General features: G+C 44.6%; 1 protein-coding gene and 1 long non-coding RNA gene across 2 annotated transcripts in view; one reads left to right on the top strand and one right to left on the bottom strand.

Annotated features, from left to right (window-relative positions):
• The window catches only part of LOC147021749 (uncharacterized), a 48,808-nt gene that overhangs the window by 14,499 nt on the left and 12,557 nt on the right, over window positions 1-21,752 (top strand). The gene's annotated exons all lie outside the window — the stretch shown is intronic.
• On the bottom strand, window positions 59-16,814 carry LOC147021750 (uncharacterized). Its single transcript, XM_085893522.1, has 5 exons — window positions 16,560-16,814; window positions 15,820-15,998; window positions 14,560-14,619; window positions 5,762-5,898; window positions 59-660 (listed from the first exon to the last, which is right to left on the bottom strand). The coding sequence occupies exons 1-5, from the start codon at window positions 16,677-16,679 to the stop codon at window positions 59-61; spliced, it is 1,098 nt and encodes a 365-aa protein (XP_085749648.1). The 5' UTR covers window positions 16,680-16,814.

Here is a 21,752-nt window from a genome sequence, read left to right as displayed (position 1 = left end):
AAGACCCTAAGATCCCAAGCCAGCCACCTTCCCCCATTAAGCCAACACAAGGCCTTGTTTATAGGTAATCCAATGTCTTGCTTACCACTTTCGGATGAACAATGAGCTTGTCTTCATTCGACTCAGACTCAGACGTCAAAACTGTCTTGTCTTCATCTTCACTCTCATATTCCTTGCTCTCATATTCCTCGCTCTCATATTCCTCGCTCTCATATTCCTCGCTATCATATTCCTCGCTATCATATTCCTCGCTATCATATTCCTCGCTCTCATATTCCTCGCTATCATATTCCTCGCTCTCATATTCCTCGCTATCATATTCCTCGCTATCATATTCCTCGCTATCATATTCCTCGCTATCATATTCCTCGCTATCATATTCCTCGCTATCATATTCCTCGCTATCATATTCCTCGCTATCATATTCCTCGCTATCATATTCCTCGCTATCATATTCCTCGCTATCATATTCCTCGCTATCATATTCCTCGCTCTCATCTTCCTCGCTCTCATCTTCCTCGCTCTCATCTTCCTCGCTCTCATCTTCCTCGCTATCATATTCCTCGCTCTCATATTCCTCGCTATCATATTCCTCGCTATCATATTCCTCGCCATCATATTCCTCGCTCTCATCTTCCTCGCTCTGATTGAGAGAAGATCCTGGAAAGAAGAGGCAAAATCATCACAAAACAGATGTGGTGAAAGAAAAATATCAATGGACAGAATACCAGTGTTCAGACATGTGTGAATTGTGGAAATTAGATGTCAATTTCATAAAGTAGTCATATTCTTATTCTCCTTGGGGAGCCAGTTGTTCGTGTACCATGTCCCCGATTAAGAGGTCAAGGGCTCAAAACATGTAAGATTAGCACTAAGTCTTTCAGGAAGTGATTGGGAAAGCCTGATATGATTGCACTTGATAATTTGTTGTTGTTGTAATTTGTTCAGAGTGCCGGCAATAAGTTGCCAACTCTTCATGAAAGACATCGAAATCAGTTTTGTTTCTCCAAACTAATGCTATTAGATGGGACACCCAGCACAAGGTCCATCTGAGGGACTGCACATTTGTGAGCAAACGTCCCACTGGCGAAGCACCAATTTTATTTTTTGAAATGGATGGAATCGCTAGGAAGGACATTGCTATCTGCCGTTAGAAGCGAGGGAAAGTTGACCTTTCTGGCATCAACCCTTTGTTGGACCAACAATGCCAAAAACAGTTTGACACGAGCCTTCACGAGCATGACCAGCTCTTCGTTCGACAGTGTATGGTCAGAATGACAATCAAAGCAGACTGGACAGTTCAGAGGTAAATTTGTTACCTCTTTACAGCCTTGCTGGACATGGATCAATTTATGAATGGGGAATTCTGTTCAGGAAAAGGATAAAGGAGGAATAATGGTGGAAAAAAAAAACACACAAATGCATCTGAAACAGTGTTGGACATCAATAAAGAACACAAAATTACGTTTTTGGATCGACATTAAAGGGGTTTAAATTTCACAATGAAAGTAGTTTTCTTCATTCATATACAGCACAAGGAAACAGGGCAGCACCATTGGCTGAGGGTGTCGATGTTCCTCTGATACAGAGCCCTCTACTGGTAAGAGTAGGAATTTGTAATTAGTTCAGGGTGCCGGCAATCACTCGGCGACTCTTTTCGAAGGACACCATGGGATCTTGAACATCCATAAACTAATGCCAGCAGATGGGACTCCCATTTAATGTCTATCTGATGGACGGCACACACATTGGTGAACGACGCTGCCCGTGCAACACCAGGATGACAGTTTATAGCTGGGCCAGGATTCAAACTCAGGCTAGACAGCAGAGAGGTAAGTGTGCATACCTCTAGACCAGCGTTTCTCAACCTTTGATGGCCCATGCCCCCCCCCCTACCGAGTCGCATAACATTCGTGGTCCCCTGCCCTTGAATAAAATATGCAGATTTCGTTTTATGAAATTTATTTACTCAGTCTTAAAAGATAAATCAAAGTAAACATTTTTCTAAGCAATAAAATCAATGAGACACTTGCTGTTGGGCTTGTCTGACGAGGCCTCTAATGTCCGGCTCCGTCTTGGACACAGCAAGGCGAATATCGTTCCCAACGTCAAGACGGTTTCATGACTTAGTTTTAATGGTTGCAAGGTCAGAAAATCCGGATTCGCAAAGATATGTTGTGGCGAATTGAATGAGCATTACGGATGCCTTCTTGATGAGTAGTGGATACGCATCCTGAACAGACAACCAGAAGGTGGAGTGGTCTTCTTTGTTACTGAAGAGCAGCTTCATTGCTTTTGAAACCTTCAACTCTGCCAGCTCCTCTGCTTCATCTTCAGTAGGTTCAATTTTGGCGTTAAACGGGTCTATGTGCCACGGAACATCCAATGGTGCATCGTCGAAATACGATTTGAACTCAGCGGAGAGATTGTCGAGATGTCTAGTGATGCAATCTTTGATGCCGACAGGAAGCTCAATCCTCTGTGTCTGCAGGTGCTCGTCCAAGAAAGGAAATGAGGCAGTGGACCCGGCCTTGATTCGTGCCTGCCAGACTTCCATTCTCGCAGACAGTCCGGCAAGCTTGTCTTGAACGTCACTGACTGTCACATCACGGCCTTGCAAGGACTGGTTCATTTCGTTAAGTCGGCCGAATATATCGGCCAGGTCGGCGAGCATCATGACGAACTCTTCATTGTCAAAGTGGACATGGAGGTTGTTTTCGTTGTCTCGCAGGAAGATTTCCACCTCAACCCGGAGTTCATACAGCCGAGAGAGGCATTTCCCCCTCGATAGCCAACGGACTTTGGTGTGGAACAGAAGTCCAATATGTTCCGCTCCCATTTCCTTGGCCAGGAGTTGGAAGAGCCGATGATTTTTGGCCTTCTCACGAATGAAGTGGATCACTTTGACCGCGACGTCCATGACTTCCAGCAAACGAGGCGGAAGAGTCTTTGACGCAAGAGCGTATCGGTGTAGCGAACAGTGGGAGGACGTCACATGGGGCCATTCGTTCTTCACAAGCGTGACGAACCCTCCTCTGACGCCGACCATCGCTGGGGCACCATCAGTACAAATGTACTTGAAATTCTGCCAACCGAGTCCATTAGCTTCAAAAAAAGAGTCCACAATAGCTTTGATATCTGCCGCTGTCGTTGTGGTTGGTAGGGTATTGCAGAACAAGAACTCTTCCTTCATCTCTCCCTTTCTCTCGTAGCGAGCGAAGGCGATCAACTGGCTCTCGAGGGCGGTGTCGGTAGTCTCGTCTAATTGAAGGCTCGCCTGGAGCGTGCTTCGTTTGATTTCAGAGCAAACTTGATGGCACACATCAGCGGCCATGTCGTCAATCCATCGTCGGATCGTGTCATTAGAGAGCGAAACTTGCTCGATCTTCTTTTTCGCCTCTGGTCCGATCATCAATTCCACCATTTTCTCTGTACATGGCTTGATAAGGTCCTCAGCAATAGTGTGCGGCTTCTTTCACTTCGCAATTCGGTATGCCACTTCGTAGCTGGATTGAAGAGCAGGTTTTTCTTCTGGCCAGAATCCAAATTTGGGAAGTGTCGCTTCACGGTCATATCGTGATCGTTTCGCAGACAGAGCGTCGATATTATCTTCCTTCCTTCCGGGATGTATCTTGTCGCGATGGTTTGAAAGTTTGGAAGGATGTAGTGACGCATTTGACATCACGACCGAGCAGTGCAGACATTGTGCACAGTCCACGCCATCTCGACTGACATTCGTGAATCCAAACTTGACATAGCTGTCATTCCATTTTCGAACCTTTGACATCTGAGAAAAAAAATTGAAAAAAACAAAATTCTAACGTTTTTGTAAACATTGGTTCACTCTGAATGCTCTGTGGGCTCCGCCTTCTCTTTTAAAATCGTGGTTAAACTCATCTACCCTTTTTACTTTAACACTATGACCAGAGACTCGTCACCTTAATTGTACATTACAAGCTTCTGCATTCTGAATCGCAGTTTTTCGGCGTCCGCTCATGGCCCCCCGGTCGAAGGCCAATGGCCCCCTTGGGGGGGCCATGGGCCCCCGGTTGAGAAACGCTGCTCAAGACTATCCTGTCAGTCAGACAAAGCAGTGCCAGCAAGAACAATCAAAATGGTTCCAAGAAGGGTTTGACTAATGAGGAAAGATTAGAAGAAAAAAAGAAATGCTGTTACATTTGAAACTCGAGGGGGAGCACTCGGGAGAGTGCAAAACCTCCGCCCCCAATACTGCTGGGTCACTCAAGTGAACCTTATATCTTATTCATTAAATATGATGTCAACAGTGCTGATAGAGTTATAGTTCTTTTCTCCAACATTTTTTTTTGGGGGGGGGGGTGGTTGGAAATCACTTAAAACATGTAGAAATGCAAAAAAAGAAATCGAAATTTTGTTGAAAAAAAGTTGCAAAAAATTTTTTTCTCTCAATTTTTTTTGGGGGGGGGTTGGAAATCACTTAAAACATGTAGAAATGCAAAAAAATATTATTTTTTTCTCTAAATTTTTTTTTGGGGGGGGTTGGAAATCACTTAAAACATGGAGAAATGGAAAAAAATTCTTTAACAATGTTTTTTGGGGGGAGGGGTTGGAAATAACTTAAAACATGTAGAAATGCAACAAAAGAAATCGAAATTTTGTTGAAAAAAAGTTGCAAAAAATTTTTTTCTCTCAATTTTTTTTTGGGGGGGTTGGAAATCACTTAAAACATGTAGAAATGCAAAAAAAAAATTTTTCTATAAATTTTTTTGGGGGGGGGGTTGGAAATCACTTAAAACATGTAGAAATGCAAAAAATAAAAAAATTCTCTAAATTTTTTTCGGGGGGGGGTGGAAATCACTTAAAACATGTAGAAATGCAAAAAATTCTTTTTGGGGGGTAACAATTTTTTTGGGGGAGGGTTGGAAATCACTGAAAACATGTAGAAATGGAAAAGAAATTCTCTAACAATGTTTTTTGGGGGGGAGGGGTTGGAAATCACTTAAAACATGTAGAAATGCAAAAAAAAAATTCTCTATTTTTTGGGGGGAGGGGGGTTGGAAATCACTTAAAACATGTAGAAATGCAAAAAAATAAAAAAAATTTCTCTAAATTTTTTTTTGGGGGCGGGGGGTGGAAATCACTTAAAACATGTAGAAATGCAAAAAAAAATTCTTTTTGGGGGGGTAACAATTTTTTTGTGGGGAGGGTTGGAAATCACTGAAAACATGTAGAAATGGAAAAGAAATTCTCTAACAATGTTTTTTGCGGGGGAGGGGTTGGAAATCACTTAAAACATGTAGAAATGCAAAAAAAAAATTCTCTATTTTTTTGGGGGGGGGGGGTGGAAATCACTTAAAACATGTAGAAATGCAAAAAAAATTAATTTTTTTCTCTAACAATTTTTTTTGCGGGGGGGGGGGACCAAGTCCAACATTTAATGGCATGATCCTTGGACCATACCTAACCCCCCCACCAAGTTTCGTCGAAATCCGTCGAGGAGTTTTTCCGTAATACTGTTTACAAACAAACAAACAAACAAACAAACAGAAAGGGGTGAAAACAGTAACCTCCCTCCATCTTCGAAGATGGCGGAGGTTAAAAAAACAAAACAAAAAAAAAAAACCAGCAGGAGGATCAGGAAGAGCAATCAGACATCGTGGGCAAATTAAAAAAATAAAAACAACCATTTTCAGGTCTCTCCTCCCACGTGCAAAATACTTGTAAGAGAGGTAATTAATTATTTTGTGAAAAGATCAATTCTCAAATAATCCTCAAATCTCACCAGTTCGTGACTCTTCCTCAAACGATATATTTTTGTTTTGAGGCTCAACGTTCTCTTCCTCACGAGACACAATAGTCAATCGCGGCTCAATGTTGTCTTCCTCAGGAGACACATTCGTCACTTGAGGCTCAAAATTCCTGCAGAAATTAAGGATTTTGTTAAGCTGAAGTTTAAAAAAATGGCACAAATAAGCAACAATGTCAGATTTTAAATATATTTCTGCATTCAGACAGTAAGCAACACGACTGGACTGCTACACTACCTACTAAGTATCTCTAAACACAGTTTGATGATGAAGCCAATAAATGGTGAAGAGTGTATGAAGATCACCAAAAAGTTACTCATTTCTATTTTTATTTTACTTGGTGACCCAAGTGACCACATGCACCTCGAAGACATCCTAACCTGGGTTTCAATCCCGGCCCAGCTATAAACTGTCATCCTGGTGTGTCACAGGCAAGGCGATCCAATGTGTGTGCATACGTTGGTGAAAGTGAAAGATCAAACGGCGTCCTTTGGGAAGAGTAGGCGAGCAATCGCCACCACCGTGGCCAAAAATTTCAACACGACTGCCTCAACCTCTTGTTATCCCTGTCCCAAGGGAACGAAGTGCAAAAGGGTCAACCCCCAAAGGGGCCAACATTGTTCTTAGCCAGGTATTCGGAGGAGTCGTGGTTGTAGTAGTAGTAGTAGTAGTGGTGGAAGGAGGAAGAGGAGGAGGAGGAGCAGAGATTGGATGGAAGTTAAATTGGGTGTCCTGTTTGCCAGCGTTAATTTGTGGACAACTGCACATGGAGGATCCCACGGTGTTCTTCATGTGGAGAAGGTGTGCTAATAGCAGGCACCCGAGACAACTCACAAATTACTCCTCTAACCTACAGGGGGCACTGCATTTCAGCACAAATGTGCCCCAAGCAAATAATGCTACCCACAGCCATGTACAGTGTATGAAAGAATAAGAAGCTTTAACTGAACCTCAAGAGGCAAATGCTAAAATGGGGGAGTTGAAACAGCCTAATATTTCATCAAAATGCTAATTTCGAATCTCAATTCCAGGAATGTTCCACATTAATGCACGCTGACGTTGAAATTCCAGCATTGGGTGGATGAACGAAGTGTAGTGGATGTGGTGCATCTCAACTTTTACAAATTTAAACTAAGAACTAAGGCCTAAGTCACATTTGCTGTACGGCCTCTGAATTGACAGAAACATGCGGCGGCCGCAGAGTTTCTGCGGTGGCCTCAGGGAGGCCCTACGCCGCTTGGCTATATTTTACAGGCCGTAGGGGTCGCCGTGGAATTATAACGCGGAGTTATAACTTTTTTCGTTGGCCGTATATACGTTGGCCGTAGCAATTCGACAAGCCGTGGTTATGACGTAGTTGTGTTCCACGTCGACCGTACGTAGGGCGTACGGTGGGCTTGCGTTATTCGTGCAGCTGCCGTAGTCTCTTATCAATAAAAAAATGAATTTTGCCCTAAAAACCGAATACATTTTAAAAAACCGAACACAACGAGGCGTTCATGTTTGTTCACGTGTCTCCCCCACCTGTTCGAGCCGCATCTTCGCGCTTTGTTCATCCAGTTCGGCGGTGGAAGTACTCGTGAAAACGTCTCTCGTGTGTCGATCGGTACTTTACCTCGTGTTTTCACCTTGATTTGTGCTGTTTTTTTTTTTTTTAATCATCTTGTGTTTTAATTAATAACAAAAAAGCAATCCGATCACGTGATGTGACGGACTGTCGGGCAAGGATTTAATTTCACAGAAAAACCGGTTGTAATTTGGAATATCCATGATTACGTCAGTCCGATGCGTTTGATGAAAGTGATTGTGGTTCTGGGGGCATCATGTTTGATGAGCTGCCCTGAGGGCAGCGCTCGCAAAGTGCGCGAGCGATCAGAACCCAGGTCGGAGCTCGAGCCTGTGTGAACCTTTGGATGTGGTGATTGTACCAGTTTACATACAACACCGCCACCGAAGGTCATTTACTCATTTTATTTTACCTTAAACATGGGGAATTTCGGTTGAAAGTGTCTAGAAAGTGGGTTTTCTTGGGGTCCAGGAACAGATTAATTCATTCAATTATTTCTTATTGGGAAAATAGTTTGGGAATCGAACTTTTTGCAATCCGAACAGCCTCCTGGAACGAATTCAATTCGGATTCTGGGGGCACCACGTACTGGTATATTCCGAACTGTTATATTTTTATTTCAGTAAAAAGAGAACTGGTATATATACCCACTCGTTACCGTCCGTCTGGCCGCACGTTCGCCTTAGGGCCCCCCTGCGGTCGCCTTGCGGGCACCTTGAGGCTACCTTGCGTCTGCCTTGAAAATTCTATGGCCACCCTAAGGTCACTGTGCGACTTCAAATCAAAGACCGTATGGCACCCCCACGTTTTCGGTCTCCACAATTTCTGAATACGCCGTGCGACTCCCCGAAAAAAACAAAAAACATATGTGACTGCTACATTGTGTGACCGTGGAAATACTGTGGCCGCCGTATAATTGCTAGTGGCCGTAGATTTTGGAGACCCCACGGCCACCGTGGAAAATGTGGCTTTGGCCTAACTGGATCAAAGGCAACTTTGAAGGAGCTACCTGTCTTAAGGCAAAGACCGGTCATGTACATGTGACAACAATATCCCAAGTGCTCCACAAGTCTGGTCTGTATGGTAGGGTGGCAATAAAGAAGCCATTACTCAAACAAGCCACTTTGAGTCCCATTTGAGATTTGCAAAAAAACACTCTGTAGATTCTGAAGCCATGTGGAAAAAAAGTTTGTGATCTGATGAAACAAAGATGGAACCTTTTGGCCTAAATGCAAAAGGTTACGTTTGGCACAAACCCAATACAGCACATCACCCAAAGAACACCATCCAGACTGTGAAGCATGGTGCTGGCAGCATCGTGTAATGGGGATGTTTCTTATCAGCAGGAACTGGGGCACTTGGCCGGATGGAAGGGAAAATAGATGGAGCAACATACAGAAAAATCCAAGAGGAAAATCTGCTGCCCTCTGCAAGAAAGATGAAATTGGGACGGAAGTTCACCTTTCAGCATGACAACGACCCGAAGCACACAGCCAAAGCTACACTCGAGTGGCTGAGGAACAAAAAGATAAATGTCCTTGAGTGGCGTAGTCAGAGACCCAACCTAAATCCAATCGAAAATCGGTGGCATGACTTGAAGATTGCTGTCCATCAACACTCCCCACACAACCCGAATGAGCTTGGACAGTTTTGTGAAGAAGAATGGTAAAATATTGCCCAATCAAGGTGTGCAAAGGTGGTAGAGACCTCTTCCAACAGACTCACAGCTACAATTGTTGTTGAAGGTGCTTCCACCAAGTATTAACTCAGGGGGTGACCACTTATCCAACCAAGTTATTCGAGTTTTATATTTTTAATTCATTTTATGAAATTTGTGGAATTTGTTTTTCACTTGTGGAAGTTGTGGGGTATGGCATGTAAATAAAGGTGGTAAAAGTCTGATTTAATGAAATATAATTCCAGGCTCGAAGGCAACAAAAGATGAAAAGTTTGAAAGGGGTTGTAGACTTTGTGTAATCACTGTATGTGCTTCAAAAACTAAAAAAAAAATACTCAAACTATTCATGCATGTTGCCTCAGGGTACCCCAACTATGGTTTCTGCCTCGGTAGCATATCTGGGAGGGGGTTCAGGCTGGGCTTGGGGGGAAAGACTCCAATTCTCTCCATGTAAATGTGCATCGTTTTGCACCACCCGGTGGTATCAGATTTGACAAATAATCTTCTTATGTAAAGAAAGCTTAAACAACGTGATAATGTGCGTTGCGGTGATGTTGAAATCACAGTGAGAATAATTCAAAATGTTTAACTTTGTTCCTTTAAGGCACCAACGCAGCTTCCGTTTAAGCGCCGACACAGCTTCGCAGCAAAGTGGAAGTGATTTTTGCTAGCAACTTATATAAGCAGCAAGATTGGCTGGTGAAGGTGATGCAAGCTGACTTCTAAGTAGATGGAAGATGACCTGAGATGTGACAGGGTTAGCTTTAATTTCCTTTAAGGAATACCCTTTCTATTACTCGTACGTTTCATGTCACGACATTCCGAAGGGACATTTTCTCAGACTCACACGGAATGTTTATTGTTGCCACAATCCTTCTCCTTCTCGCAAAGCATCCTGCACCGATGCTTAGGTTAAAAAAAGATTGAAAAGTCAGTTTCTCATATTTCCAAAAACAAGTTAACAAGTTAAAAAAAAAAAAGTAAAGAAGAAAAAGAATGAAATTTTTACTTTCGGTGCTTCCAAAGAGTGGGTTCCTTTGGTTTAGTTGCTGGACATGAGTCGTTCACAACGACGTCTTGATTCGCAGTAGACTCGTTCATCTTTGCTTCCCTGATTAAAAAAAAAAAACCAGTTCTCTTCAGTCATTTTTTCCCATTTTGATCACTGTGATCCTATGTCTGCACCCCCTGGGGGCATGACGCGGTCGTCAAATCCAAACAAATCGTTACATATTTCATGAGTCCCACAATATTCATTACATGTACAAAGTTTCATTGTAAAATGTGTCTGGAATTACATTTTTGGGGATTTGACCTTTTGACCCAACGCCGGGGGCATGTCCCAATACGGAACTGCCCTTGCTCTTGCCATGTGATGATCATAACTAGCAAGTTTGGTGAATTTATGCACGACCGTTTCGGAGGAGAGAGCATGCCGGACGGACAGACGTCTGACGGAGGCGATTACGATATCCCCCCGGTTTTTTTTTTTTTTTTTTTTACAAAAAGCGTGGGGATAATCAAGTAGTTCCTCAAACATATACCTACTGTAGATGGAAAGAGTGAACTTTTTGCTTAACCCTTACTTTGCGCTTCACTTGTGGGGTCATAAACTCATTGATTTAATTCATGTGGTGTTCATGAATCACAGACATGATGGGATAAATGGCCTCATCAAAGCTCCTTGTGTTCGTTGACATTATTGGTGGTATTATTACCTCTGCCACCGAAGCTAGAAGGATGTCATGTTTTCACCCCTGTTTGTCTGTTTGTCTGTTTGTTTGTCTGTTTTGTGTGCAGGATATCTCAAAAAGTTGTGGACGGATCTGGATGAAATTTTGTGGAGAGGTTGGGTGTGTGACAAGGATGAATTGATTACATTTTGGTGAAGATCCAGATCCGGCTACTAGAATTTTTAAAGTGATTCTTCACCATTGAGAGATGGGGCCAAAAACAACATCCAAAATCCATTGGGTTCATACTCTGTAAAGAGCACTGGTGCTGCCAAAGCAGTCTCCTCGGTTATTGCGCACAATCCTGGACAGGTTATTGCTCCAATGCAGGCTACTCAAATGGCTCAATCATCCCAGCAAGCTGGTACTCATTTTGCTGACCTCAGAAGGATGACAGGCTGAGTCAACCCCATCTGGTATTAATTCAACAGCCAAGCAGGATTTGAACTCAGGACCCCACCCCTGATATGTTCTTGTGGATCAAGCATTACGTGGTGGAGGTAGGCTCTCTCCCGAGTGCCCTTCGAGTTTTGATATAATATTGTACAAAGCAGTTGTTGCCATGGTGACACTACCAGATTTCGGGTAGTTGGCTGGCAGGGGTAGTATTGTACACACTGAAACTGCGGCTGGCAGGGAACGCTGTCCATACCCTGCTTACTGGCGCGCACAGCACAGTAACACGGTGTGACTTTCTATGTTCCAGGTGTGTGAAACATACTTGTTGTTTGTGATTCTGGTACGTCCCACGTGCACTCTGACAATATCTCGGTTACTCGGTACCTACCAGCTGCAGAAACCAGAATGAGCGGCTTCAGTGACGACAGGCACAAATCCAGGGCTCCACGGACATATGACAGTGGTGCTCAAAAGCAGAAACGTTCCAAGGAAAAAGATGAAAGACACCAGTCCGTCGTCGACAAGACCCAGAAAATCTCAGAGTTTTTCACTCCTGCACAAACAGGCGAATCGTCCATGACAGAGGCTGGAACACCAACAGAGACAGAACAAGCGGATTTGGCAACTCAACCCCCGCCTCAAGATTCGCCCAACATCTCGGAAGGTTCCACCGATGAAGAACATGCATCAGATGAAGAAGCGAGATATATACTGACTGATCGTGGACCTGGCTTTGCCAATGACATTGGATGTTGGCCTCCCGAGCGACCATCGTCAGAGATGATCGACTTCTGGTCATCACGAGATTTGGAGCCCCTGCAGAATTCGACTGGTCCCTTTGATTCATCCATACAGTTTGTTGAAGGTCGGAAACGCTGCTGCTCCAAGAATCTTTTTTTACCGTAGACTACAAAATGGAGAGTCCGTGAAAAGGTCCTGGCTTTGCTTCTCCACATCAACCGGAAAACTGTACTGCATCGCTTGCAAGCTCTGGAGGCGCTACTGCCCTGGGAGGGGAAGGATTCAATGATTGGAAGCATGCCAGTCATTCTATCGAGGTGCATGAGCGTTCGCATGTACATCGTGCGAATATCATCCGCTTGTCAGACAGAGCAACATCCGCAGATCGTGTGGACACTGAACTCGACAAACAGGTGAGTGAGATTGCGTCCTCTTGGAGGGAGGTGCTGAAACGAAGTGTGAGCGTGATATCGTTTCTCGCTGAGCGTGGTCTGGCGTTCCGTGGATCGGATGAAATTGTTGGGTCACGGACGAATGGTAACTAATCGCAAATGATGAACAACTGAATAGTGAAACGAGAAACACCGCCGAGACACTTCACTAAACGATGTGCATGCTCGAGATAGGGTTCTATGCTGGTTTCTGGTCTACTGTCCTTGGTAGATTTGATCGTATGAGTAAAACCCTTCAGTCACAAGCTACCGATCTCAACACAGCCGTGCAGCTCCTCAAGTCACTGGCGAGCTTCGTGCAGTCATTACGTGATCAGTTTGATACATTCGTTGTTGATGGAGTGGAGCGCTCAGGTACGGAGGAATTCACTCGCGGATCGTGTAGACGAAAGCGTAATGTCCGCTTCGCTCCCTCGGACTATGGACAAACTCCAGAAGTAGAACTGGATGCCAAGGAGTCCTTTCGCATGAGTAAATACGTTGCAGTGATCGACGTACTGCTGTCGCAGTTGGAAAAGCGTACAAACGCTTACAGCGAGATGAGCGACAGATTTGGATTCCTGCGTGCTCTTGTTCAACTCGAAGTGGAGCAGATTCGAGAGTCATGCTGAAAGCTCGTCGAGCTGTATCGGGAAGATCTATCACCTGACCTCACAGAAGAAATGATTCAGTTTCAAGCCATGATGAAGGAGTCAGAGCCAGACTCGGCCGTACTGAACTCGAGATGTACAGTTTTCTCATCGAGCGAAAACTCACCGATACTTTCCCAAATGTGGAAGTGCTGCTTCGGATTTACCTCTCACTGATGGTGTCGAACTGCTCCGGGGAGCGCTCGTTTTCGAAATTCAAGCTTATCAAGAACCATCTTCGCTCCACGATGGGGCAGCAGAGACTGGTCAATCTGACCATCATTTCAACCGAATCCGATGTGCTCAATTCCATGCAGGTTGACAGTATCATATCCGAGTTCGCTGCTGCGAAGCCACGCAGGAAGCTTGTCCATTGATTAAGGCACCGTGTGTGTGTGTGTGTGTGTGTGTGTGTGTGTGTGTTCATTGATGTGGAGGACACTGCCGTATATTTGCGGTCGCTGGAAGTCGGATATTAATCACCATTTCGGATTTCTCTTGTCCAGGGGGTTTTTAGAAGTTAGAAGATTTTTAGTCGAAGTTCATAGTATGATTAATGACAGCGCGTCGTTTGTTATTTTCTTATATTGGTCCATCTCTATCTCTAACTCTTGTAGCAACAGCATTTTTGTGATTTGATTTTAGAATGAGCTCATAGATTAAGTCACCAGTCATATCAATAACAATCCGTCCATCTTGTTATATTGTCAGATTTAAATGTAATTTGTGAACATGTATGCCAAAACATTCCTGATCAGGATCTGCCAAATCTATAGATACAAGTTCAGTTGTTGATGAAAAAGCAGTTATAATTTTAGTTGTTGATTAATTTCCAAATTTCGGGCCCCCCACAATCATTGTGCCCACGGCCCCCCACATGGTAAATCCGGCCCTGCAGGGTGATGATGACCAACATCTCAGTACATGTCTGGTTGAAGTGGTATTCCACGTATTGCTTCCCACCTCAGATGAAGTACCTCCTGACACTTGCCACATGCACTTCTCCCCAATGGATATTACGAAAACATCAAACTTTCTCTTCTTCTTCTTTCATTACCCCAAGAACCAACACCTACTTATAAGGTTGGCCAGTGGGAACGGTTGTGGCCCAAGTCTTTCACGAACTGGTTGACAATTTATTTTGTTAATGAGCAGGAATCTGAAATTTGTTCACGTTAACGGCGATAACTCGTCAATTCTTTACAGTTTTCAAGAGACATGATGGGACCTTTAATGTTCACCAATACACCCAAGTGCTGGCAGACGGTTGTCTAGCTTTACATCCTTTGTTGGGACAGCACACACATCTTTGCCTCGCCCTTCATGTAAAACACCAGGATGACCATTAATATCGGGATCAAGATTCCAACCCAGGCTAAACAACTCAGCACAAGTACCTCAAAGCAATCCCCCGGTCCTTAAACCTCCAACCTATGGTACAGAAAATATTTGAGGAGCAACATGTGTCCTGTATACGACGAGGTTAGCTTCAGTTTCCTTCAAAAAGGTATACCATTTCTATTACCGGGACGTTTTTTATTCAACATCTACAAGGGATATATTCTCTTACTTACACGTTTTGTTCGATGCTGATGGAACCCTTCACGTTCTTGTCACGTCTCCTCCACTTTTGCCTGGGTTGAAACATATTGAAAAGTCAATTTATTGTACACGAGCAAATACAACCCATCACTTCGCAGACAGTAATACTAAAGGGCTGAGGGGGGGGGAGGAGGGAAAAAAGGGATGGGAGAGAAAGAGAGGGGTAGCGGAAAGAGAGAGGGGGGAAGGGGAGTGAGGAAGTGTGGGGGAGTGAGGAGGTGGAGGGAATAGGGAGGGGTGGGAGTGCGAAGAGGAATGGGGAGTGAGGAGGGGTGTTGGAAGGCAATGCAGTGAGAGGTGAGAGGAAAGGAAGGCAGACGTGCGGTGGAGCGTTAATTACGATTCATACTGTCTCATCAAAATGATTCCGCATAGAATAACAGTGAAGATGGAAACAAAATAATGTCTGAAATCCATTTTCTACCGGTCATACTATAAATACCACCTGAGATGAACACCGCCCGGACACATCCAGAGACAAGCTCCCCACCCCCAGACATAAACACCTCCCAGACACGTTAGGAGAGAAACACCACCCGGATGCATCCGGAGCTAAGCTGTTCGAAGACAAATACCGCCCAGATAGGTCCAGAGACAAACAAACATTGTCCAGAAATAAACAATGCCCGGACAAGTCTGCAGACAAAATCTGTCCGGACAAGTCAGGACATAAAAATCCATCCAGACATGTCATGAGACAACACCACCAAGAGGTAAACAATGTCTGGACAGGTCTGGAGCCAAACACCGTCCGGACATAATCACCACGAGAGAAGGAGGAGAAGGACAAGGAAAAGGAGAACGCCAAGGAGAAGGAGAAGGAGAAGGAGAAGGAGAAGGAAGAGAAGGAGAAAGAGATACGAGTTACATGAGATTCGTGTTATATGAGATTTAATGTATATATTTCCGTTGAGAATAAGTAGTTCCTCGATTATGGTCACAAAACTGAACGAACGGAGGCAGCGGCTCACGGAGAGAGAGGAGAGAGGAGAGGAGAGAGGGGAGAGAGGAGAGGGGAGAGGGAGAGGAGAGAGAGAGAGGAGAGAGAGAGAGGAGAGAGAGAGAGGAGAGAGGGGAGAGGGGAGAGGGGAGAGGGAGAGAGGAGAGAGGAGAGAGAGAGAGAGGAGAGAGGAGAGAGGAGAGAGGAGAGAGGAGAGAGGAGAGAGGAGAGAGGAGAGAGGAGAGAGGAGAGAGGAGAGAGGAGAGAGAGAGAGAGATAAATGTCTCCTTACCTTAGAGAGATGCAGTTTTTCCTTTTTTTCTTCCATAATGATCGGACACGTTTCCACGCAAACCAAACTTGGATGAGTAAGGTGCTGAGGATCAGAAGGACTCCTATTTGATAATAGTCCAGCAGGTCAACTTGTCCGCTAACTTGTTGAACCCGTCGCTGATCATTGTCCCGGACCATCTGTGAGCACATGGACAAGGGCAGCATTAGTAAAGAAACCAAACCTGTCCGAATATCTGCAATGGATTCAGACAAGGTGCAGCCAACACTTTGACCTCCAAGGTTCATTACAATAAAGGTCACATTTACATGAGGATGAGCAGGGAATATGAACTCCGAGGTTCAGAATAAAGCTTCGCCTTATTGCAAGTTATTTAGCCTTAACAATTGAGTGTTTTCACGATGAACAGCCGGCTTTACATCCCTTCAGAGGGAGGCCATGCTCTCTGGTGAAACACCCTTACCTTACTCGAACGATCCAAGGCAAGGTTTGTGGTCGGGATCTCTTGATTCAAGGATGGAACCCATACAAGACAATTACTGGAAGACGAGACTCGTTTTCTGTCTTTATTGAACTTTCCGATATAATCCGTATCAGATGTTCACTTCGTGTAAATATCTAATAGCCTGCTCTCCTCTTTTTAACGAACACTTGCTATATGTACTCTTCTCATCAACTTGATATTTCACTCAAGTCTCCGTATAAACCACAACCACTTCTCCTTCGGCTTTCCCACTTACCTTCTGTGGTCGGTGATTCTTCTGATGTTCACGTAGGACGTCAGACTTGCCCTCCATGTTGGATAAAAACGCCAAGAGGAGTTTCAGGATCTTCCAAACGAACATGGCTGTTTCCAACATGATGGTGATCTGCAAATGAAGGTTGACAATGCACTGCGTGTTGTCGTTCTGAACCACCTTTATGACATCACAGATGCTTCAAACAACACCATGTGTGTAGCCACGCCCCTTGTATTGTTGCCATGGCAATAGAGAGATTTCTAAAATGCTTCCCATTCATTTAACCAGACTCATGGGTGTTTAAGTTAAATAACATTTTATATACTAGTGCGGGTCCGTACTGCATGCCCGTACGTGCGTGCCCGTACATGTGTGGCCGTCCGTGCAAAAGACAAAACAAACTTTTTTTCAAAAAATAGATAAATAAATAAATAAAAGAAGAAGAATTGTGACATCAATTGTGACGTCATAGCACTGTGTCCTGTCATTGGTTGGTAAATAAATGGCCATAACTTGGGAAGCACTTGTCCGATTAATATCAAACCTTGAAAAGGCACATACTCAGGTCCCCAGCAATATACCTGGCAAGTTTCAATTAGATCGGACCAGTGGTTGTCAGGAAACAGTGGCCACACACACACACACACACACACACACACACACACATACACACACACACACACACACACACACACACACACACACACACACACACACACACACACACACACACACACACACACACACACACACACACACACACACACACACACACTGCTGGAATTATAGATAGACTAGTACGGGCCCGTAGGTGAGTGTCCGTAGGTGAGTGTCAGTATGTGCAGTCTCTCTCTCTCTCTCTCTCTCTCTCTCTCTCTCTCTCTCTCTCTCTCTCTCTCTCTCTCTCTCTCTCTCTCTCTCTCTCTCTCTCTCTCTCACCTCGAAAAGGCACATCCGCAGGTCCCCAGCAATATTCCTGGCAAGTTTCAATCGTGCAAAAGAAATAATAAATAAATAAATAAATAAATAAATATTGTGATGTCATTTGTGACGTCATAGCACCGTGTCCTGTCATTGGTCGACAGATAAATGGCCGTAACTTGGGAACCGCTCGTCCAATTAATATCAAACCTTGAAAAGGCACATCTGCGGGGCCCCGGCAATATTCCTGGCAAGTTTCAATCAGATCGGACCGGCGGTCGTCGAAAAACGGCGGTCGCAGACAGACAGACAGACACACAGACAGACAGACACACACACAGAGATTGCTGGAATTATCGATAGATTATTATTGTTGTTGTTGTTGTTGTTGTTGTTGTTGGTCTGTGAGCAGGATATCTCGAAAGGTTATCTGGGGATTCGGACGAAACGAGCTGGACAGGTTCAGGTTTGCTGTGATAAAGAAGAATTGATGAGATTTTGTTGAAGATCCGAGGAAACGATCAATTTTAAGTTGTTTCGTATTCAGCCCGTGGATGCTGGTTGCTGGTTGCATCATTGCCAAGCTTGTTGTTGGCTTGGTGGTTGGGGTGGCTGGTTTGGGATCTGAGGGTTCGAGCCCCGCTGGCCACTTAATAAACATCAGGTGGGGTTGACTTAGCCGGTCATCTGTTTTGAAGTCTGTGAAATTAGTTCCAGTGTCGTGGTGGAGGGGCACAGCATCAGTCGCACAGTCGTGGCCCAACAAAATGATGGCTGCCTCGTTGCAAAGTTGCCATACGCAAGAAGAAGAAGAAGAAGCATCATTGGTGGGGGTGCGGCTGTGTGGCTGGTGCGGTGCCCCCTGTTACCACGTCGTGATCTGGTGCTCACTCGTCGAGACCTCGGAAGGATGACAGGCTGAATCAACCCACGTGGTGTTTCCTTCAACAGCTCGACAGTGGCTCAAACTCAGGACTCGAAGATCTTAAGCCGGCCATCCTGTTCAACGAACACCATGTTTTTAAGGGATTCTTCACGATTGAGAGACGGACCAAAACGATACGTTGTTGTTCGTCTTTCGGCTGCTCCCACTAGGGGTCGCCAGAGCGGATCATCCGTTATGATCCGCATACTGATTTGGCACAGGTTTTACGCCGGATGCCCTTCCTGACGCAACCCTGGTCGCCTCTTACGACACAGGGATGAGGATTGGGTTTCGCCATGATTCCGGGCTGCCCGACACCCTCTCATAGCGCGGCCCAGCGCAAAGCTCCCGTCCTCAAGCGATCCTCCAACCCAAGCCTCCGAGTGGCCGGATTACAGGCGCACGCCACTACGCCCGGTATTCGGACCAAAACGATATATGGCATGATATCAAAAAGTTGTGAACGAGTTCTGGAAAAACTGTGGATCAGCTGGTTCGGTGCCAATAACAAGGCGATTCGATTGTGCTTCAGGTCCGAATCCAGATCCGTCCTATCAGTGGATAGTAAACGTGAACCGTTCAGCCTGATGGAGGAATGCGCTCCACCGAGTGCCGGGCTCGAGTTTGTGCAATGCAGTGATTTTGGCGCGAACTTCCAGTCAGATGGAAGATCACCGAGAACCCACGATGGGGTGAACGGAACAAAGAGAGCACGTGCAAACAACCTTTGAGGTAACCATGGGAACCGTTTTTAAAAGGTTCTTGGTGGGTTCAAAAATGTTTCTGTAGCTGTGACTGTAATGTCCGGGGAGCAGTGAGACACGGAGAGTCGAGAGGGTTGTCGTAACTGTGTTGATTGCGTTCCCGGATGTACACCACCACGAGCCTCTCACGGGCGCGAACAGCCATATGCATTGCAGACACGTGACTATCATCACGTGACTATCATCACAACTCCTCCACGCCCCTCAGCGCTCGATGCCAATACACCACAGTGACGTATTCACCGCTGGTGACGTTTTGAACCCTTGTCCATGAGGTTTTATTCACGCTGTGGGACACGTCCCTTCAGGGTCGCAGGGAAACGTGTCGTGGTGATGACGTCACGCGGTTACTTTCAGTACAACAACAGATCGTAATGAATAATTCGTTCGTCGACTAAAAATCGTGGATCACGTGTATTATAAGATAATGTTACAATTAGATATTTATTCTCAGAAGTGTCTGACAGATTTATTATCTCCTTTTTGAACGTTTTTATATTTGGTTTGTTTGATCGAAGAACCACCTGGAAATCTCGAATAACCTTCAATGTGACGTCAGCACTGCCTTTAAAAAAAAAAAAAATTTTTTTACGAGATTGTACACTTTATTACGGCCATGGCGGAGTAGTTCACAGATATAATTTACTCTTCTTTTAAATTTATTTATCTGTGACGTGTTGCCCTTCCTTGGATTTGAACGTGAGTGACGTGTGCGCACGCGTGACACACTGGACCAAGGTTTGGAAGGCCACGACCAAAGACTCAGTGGTGATTCCACCGGTGACTTGCTGAGCTGAGTGCACAGATCACAACAATGAATACAAGATGCAAGTTCAGAATCAATAGCAGGCCACCAAACATGAGAAATTGTGATAGTTTTCATCGTAACAATACCAGGGTGGGTACTATATAGTTCAGAAACCAACTTCTCTCTTCCCTGCTTTGACATGATGACACGTCGTCCCCAAAGTAAGCCTTCTGACTGGGCAGATAACTCATCTCGACGACGTAAAAGGGTCATTCCATGTCAAATCCTCAAAGAATCTGCCGTCATCTCTCAGATTTTTGTAAAACTTTGGGAACCAATTGGGACCCATGAAAAACGGAAAGAACTCAAATATTTTTGCTAACAGCCTCTTAATTAGTGAGATACAGACTAACGAACTTTGGACTAATTAGCACGACGTCGCGAATTCAAATGGCCATATCTCTAAAAGTATAACACCGAGAGAGCTGGTTTTGGTGTCATTTTAAAGGTATTTTCATGCCCTATGAATTTGTCTGGGCAACATTTTCCTACCTCCAACCACAAAAAAGTTATCACAAAATATAAACTTCAATCGTGAATCCCCAAAAAATGTATCCTTCAAATTTCCTCAAATTCATCCCAGAGGTACCTTATGATGTCAAGAAGCTTTCACATAAATTTTGTGATGGGCACTCCAATAGTTTCTGAGATATGAGCAATAATGTACATGTACGAATGGCATATAGGTTCGAAAATCAGCATTTGTAATGTATTATACAATCAATAAGTGAGTTCAAGTACACAGTGTTCACTAACCTGACTTAGGCTTTCAATTTCCTCTTCAATGCAGCAACAGCAGCACTTGTTTCTTCCCCTCAGGCCCAGTTGAAAATGAAAGTATATGATACTTCAAAGCAATTGATGGTCGTTCCCTGTGTTCCCTGTCATGGCTACGTTAGAATGATTGTATAATACATTACAAATGCTGATTTTCGAACCTATATGCCATACGTACATGTACATACGATCGCATAACGTGCCTCGACGTGTGTCAGCGATCTCATAACGTGCCTCGACGTGTGTCAACGATCGCATAACGTGCCTCGACGTGTGCCAACGATCGTGTAACGTGCCTCGACGTGTGTCAACGATCGCATAACGTGCCTCGACGTGTGTCAACAATCGCATAACGTGCCTCGACATGTGTCAACGATCGCATAACGTGCGTCCAACACGTTACTCATAGGTTATAAATAAGTTTCGGGTACGCTAATCATCACCTCGACGTGTTTCGACTTATGAGCAACTTACAAGTAATGTGTGTCGATGTGTGTCAACGATCGCATGACATGCCTACAACTTATGGCCAGCGTAGCGGAACGTGTGAGTCATATGCTGGCATACGTCTAAAATTTCAAGCATGCTAAAAATTGAGGACAACTGCAAAGTACAACGATGAAAGCCAGCGTACTACGACGTATGGCAGTGTTTTTCAGCGTGCTCTTAACGGAGACAAAACTTTCCCATAACGTATTCGACGTGTGCCGGCGTTTTAGCCCAATTTTGCATACGTCAGGCATACGTTGGCGAAATCGTCAAGGTGTGACAGGGCCTTTCGGCATGAGATATGAAACTTATGGCCAAGTTTCATCAAAATCCTGTGTTTCGTTCAAGCGATGATGACTGAAGCGTTTACAAACTGACCCACTCACTTACTCACTCACTCACCCACTCACTCACCTGCGGATGCTGCTCCATCACATAAGCTCACCTGACTAAAGTCCAAGTAGCCCAAAAATGGTGCCTTTCGACGTAATAATCGATTTACTTCGAAC

Source organism: Eptatretus burgeri, chromosome 8 (genome assembly GCF_056783735.1).
Source record: "Eptatretus burgeri isolate ZD-2024b chromosome 8, Ebu_testis_v1, whole genome shotgun sequence".
NCBI lineage: Eukaryota > Metazoa > Chordata > Myxini > Myxiniformes > Myxinidae > Eptatretus > Eptatretus burgeri.
Note: the sequence above shows the minus strand (reverse complement) of the source record. Positions and strands in the feature narration are given on the sequence as shown.

Bases quoted from the DNA above. Each gene is read 5' to 3' on its own strand.
- LOC147021750 (XM_085893522.1), bottom strand. From the start codon at position 16,679: ATGTTGGAAACAGCCATGTTCGTTTGGAAGATCCTGAAACTCCTCTTG. The intron at 15,999-16,559 runs GTAAGTGGGAAA...ATGTGCTCACAG, and splicing joins AGAATCACCGACCACAGAAG to ATGGTCCGGGACAATGATCA. The intron at 661-5,761 runs GTGAGATTTGAG...TCTTCTTTCCAG, and splicing joins TGAGGAAGAGTCACGAACTG to GATCTTCTCTCAATCAGAGC.